The following is a 4,062-nucleotide window of genomic DNA, read 5'->3' as shown; positions in this document are numbered from 1 at the left end:
TTCTCTAGGGCCCACCAGCTCTGAACAGATCATGAAGACAGGGGCCCTTTTACTTCAGGGGTGAGTTTGAGGTCTGATTATTGTGGAGCAGATTTGAGGCGTGACACTCCATTCTGATTCTGCATCCCCACTCCATTCCCACTCTAGTTTCATCCAGGACCGAGCAAAGCGGATGGGAGGGGCGACTCCCGAGCTGGCCCTGGAGCGGGTGCCCCAGGATCCATCCACTAAGAAGCTGAGCGAGTGTCTCAAGCGCATCGGGGACGAACTGGACAGTAACTTAGAGCTGCAGAGGTGTGGCCCTTGGGACCCACAAGTCCAGCCACTGGTCCCCTCCTCCCGCAGACCCAGGCATTCCCACCTCCCACCCCTCCTCCCCCAGACCTAGGAGTTCCCACCCCACCCCTTTCTCCCTCAGACCCAGGAGTTCCCACCCCATCCCCTCCTCCCTTAGACCCAAGAGTTCTTACCCCACCCCCTCCCTCAGACCCAGGAATTCCCACCCCACCCATTCCTCCCTCAGACCCAGGAGTCCAGGCTCCACTGCTCAACTCATGGACTTACCAGCCCTCTCCTCTTCCAGAATCTTGAAACCCACCTTTAGGGAGTCATGTTCCTTCCTCCACCAGCCTCAATCTCCATCTTGCCCCCTTCCCTTGCCTCTTGTGTTTTAGTTTGGCCTGGCTTGGGCCTCAGTTTCCTAATCTTTGTATGGGGTGGATGCCCAGATCCTCATGCTCTGCCTGACCCTCCCTCCCCAGCACTGCTCTCCTCTTTCCTCCAGGATGATTTCAGCTGTGGACACACACTCCCCCCGTGAAGTCTTTTTCCGAGTTGCAGCTGAGATGTTTTCTGATGGCAACTTCAACTGGGGCCGGGTTGTCGCCCTTTTCTACTTTGCCAGCAAGCTGGTGCTCAAGGTGGGCGGCTGCAGGACAGTGCCCCTGTCAGACCTGGGAGAACCTGGGCATCATGGGGTCAACCCCTGAGGTGGCCCACAGGCCACAGAGAGTAGAGAGAGAGACATCCGTAGGCTGGTGTCTACTCTTTGTTTATTCATTCAACAAACATGTATTAGTCCTCCTACGTGCCAGGCCTTTACTGAGCTCCAGGAACACAGCAGTGAACAATATAGGCCCGGTCCCTGCTCTCCTGGAGCTCACATTGTATAATGAGAAGGAAGATAGGGTGATGTGATTGAGTAAAGTGGCCAGGAAAGACTTCTAAGAGGAGGTGACATTAAAGCCAAAGTTGGAGTGACAAGAAGGATGCAGTGATATAAGGATCAGGGGGGAAAGGCATTCACGTAGAGGGAATAGCAAGTGCAAAGGCCCTGAGGTAGGACTGAACTTGTTGTGTTGAGGAACGGCAAGGAGGCCCGTGGTTGGAACAGAGTGAGCTAGGGGGAGAAGGTGGTAGGTAAAGGCAGAGTTGGTCAGGGGCAGATTGTGTGGGGCCTTTCAGGCCACGGTAAGGATTTTAGTTTTATTCTGAGAGAGATGTGATTGGGTGGTTTTAAGCAGGGGAGTGAGATGATGTGATTTATAAATTTAAAAGATGACTCTGGGGCAAATGGTTCAGCACTCAGCTACCAACTGAAAGGTTGGCAGTTCATACCCACTCAGGCTCCTCAGAAGAAAGCGTTGGTGATCGGTGGGCCTCTGAAAGGTCACAGCCGTGAAAACCCTATGAAATGCAGTTCTACTTTGCAACACATGAGGTCACCATTAGTCACAGTTGACTCTGTGGCAACTGCTTTTGGTAGCAAGCATAGAAAAATGTTCATTGTAGAATGCAGGTTGTGGATAGATGGGAAGGGGAGGTTCAAGGAGTTGGGAGAACAGATCGTAGTGGGGGAACAAGGGTCTTAACCTGGTCTGGAGTCAGAAAAGCTCTCCCTGGGGAAGTGACATTTGATCTGAGCTTTGAGGGGTGAGTGAGAATTTGCTTGATTGAGGCCTGTTTTAGGTAGAAGCCTCCACAAGTACAAAGCCCCCGAGGCAGGGAAGAGTGTGGTGGGAATGAAGAAGATGGTCAGGGAGAGACAGAAACGAAGCAGAAAGTAGAATGAGATCAGTTCAGAGCCTTCACTCAGAGCCTCCTGGGCCCAGTTATGCCTTTAGGTCTTTATCCCAAGGGCACTGGGGAGTCACAGAAGGCTGTTGAGCAGGGCAGTTGACAGTGATGTAACTCAATTTACAATTTATGAAGCTCACTCTGATTGTGAGCAGAAAAGAGACAGCAGGGGGCCAGGAGAGGAGGCAGAGAGTTGAGAAAGAAGGCTTGGGGCTGCTGTCCCTAGGCAGTGGGGACAAGTCTCAGCCCCTAACTCTCACCCATTCCCCACAGGCCCTGTGCACCAAGGTGCCCGAGCTGATCAGGACCATCATGGACTGGACACTGGACTTCCTTCGTGAGCGGCTGCTGGGTTGGATCCAAGACCAGGGTGGTTGGGTGAGGCCTCCAACCCCCCTCCCTCTGCCCCTCGCTCCTCTAGGACCCCTGGGCCTTCTTGAGCCCAACCCCAACCCCATTTCCAGACCATCAAACATGATCTTTACCTCTCTGTTCCTTGTGGGTCTGATCGACCCGTGATTTGTCTGGTACCTGCTAACCTCTCATTGACCTGTGACCTCCTGGTGACCTCTGACCTCCCTGTGATCCCTGGCCCAACTGGTGCCTTCTGCCCTCCCTGGTGCCTGCACTTCCTCTAGAATGCCTCAAGTTCGTTGATAACCCTTTAACCCCAACTCTTTAGCACCCATTAATCTTAGGGTCTTGCCCCTGATGCCCTCTGACCTCTCCTTGACCCCTCTGTTTACTTCCTCCTTGCCTTTGGCCGCAATGCGGAGAAGTGACTGCTGTCCTTATCCCAGGATGGCCTCCTCTCCTACTTTGGGACCCCCACGTGGCAGACAGTGACCATCTTCGTGGCCGGCGTGCTCACTGCCTCGCTCACCATCTGGAAGAAAATGGGCTGAAGCCCCGGTGGCCTTGGACTGTGTCTTTTCTGCATAAATTATGACATTTTTCCAGGAGGGGTGGGGATGGGGGGGGACACGGGTATTTTTCTTACTTTTGTAATTATTGGGGGAGGGGGGTTGGTCTCGGGGAGGGGGCAATAAACCTCCTTTGGGCCACATGCCGGAGTCTGAGTCACTGGGCCTCTCCCTTCCCTAGCCGTGGAGGGGGAGCAGGCCTCCCACACTGTTCCCTCACAGCTTCCACACGCCACGCCTGCTGTCTGCACACCCAGACTCTGTCTCTCCCTGGGTCTCTCTGGGTCTAGAGCTCTCTCTGCCTCCACCCTCTCGAGATGTCTTTTCTGAGGGTGCTCAGTGTGCTCTGTGGGGCTGAGATGAGAGAGGTCCCAGCCCTGCCCTGTCTCCCCCTCTCTCTGGGTCTCTGTCCTTCCCCCTCCCCCCAGGTCTCTGTCTGTCTCCCTCTGGGAACAGGGGCATCTGGCATCCCAGTATCACAGGGTAGGGTGATGTGTTCCCTAATGGAGGCAGCACTGGGGGAGGAGGGCTGGATCTGCAAGCTTGAACATAAGGGACCACAGGAAGTTGCATGTTTACTGAAGTGGAGGGTTGGGGTAGAGGGGAGGAGGGGGACAGACTTTTTGTAAGGCCTTGGAAGACTGGGGCACAGGGGAGCTAAGGAGGTCTAAGAGCAGGGGAGGGCTCTGGAGCCCTGTTGTGAAGCTACTGGACAAGGGTTCTGGGCTGAGGGTAGGGCTAGGGAAGGAAGAGGAGGAGTTCTAGGGTGGGGCCCAGTAAGCGAGGGTCAGAGGAGCCCTCCCAGAGAGGAGCAGGCTTAGGGAGTGATGCTGAGCTCAAAGGAGGAGCAAAAAAGACCCAGGTCTGGGAATCCGAAGAGAAGGGGATTAGAGAGAATGAGAACATTGGGGAGGGGGGTGGGGAGGCATGGAGTCCCTGTCCCCCTCTCTGGGTCTCTGTCCTCTCTCTCTTTGTACCCACCCTGGGTCTCCTCCCTCCCTTCTGGGTGTCTGTCTCTCTCTGGGTCTCTGTCCCCCTCTCTATCTCTATACCCCTCTCTCTC

General features: G+C 54.9%; 1 protein-coding gene across 1 annotated transcript; it reads left to right on the top strand.

Annotated features, from left to right (window-relative positions):
• The first annotated feature begins 13 nt into the window (after nt 1-13).
• BAX (BCL2 associated X, apoptosis regulator) lies at nt 14-3,142 on the top strand. Its single transcript, XM_004381675.1, has 5 exons — nt 14-60; nt 148-294; nt 785-920; nt 2,350-2,454; nt 2,877-3,142. The coding sequence occupies exons 1-5, from the start codon at nt 32-34 to the stop codon at nt 2,979-2,981; spliced, it is 522 nt and encodes a 173-aa protein (XP_004381732.1). The 5' UTR covers nt 14-31; the 3' UTR covers nt 2,982-3,142.
• Nucleotides 3,143-4,062: the final 920 nt, after the last annotated feature.

The sequence above is a fragment of the Trichechus manatus genome, unplaced genomic scaffold (assembly GCF_000243295.1).
Source record: "Trichechus manatus latirostris isolate Lorelei unplaced genomic scaffold, TriManLat1.0 scaffold00087, whole genome shotgun sequence".
NCBI lineage: Eukaryota > Metazoa > Chordata > Mammalia > Sirenia > Trichechidae > Trichechus > Trichechus manatus.
The sequence above is the reverse complement of the archived record's forward strand: the minus strand, read 5'-3'. Positions and strand labels throughout refer to the sequence as shown.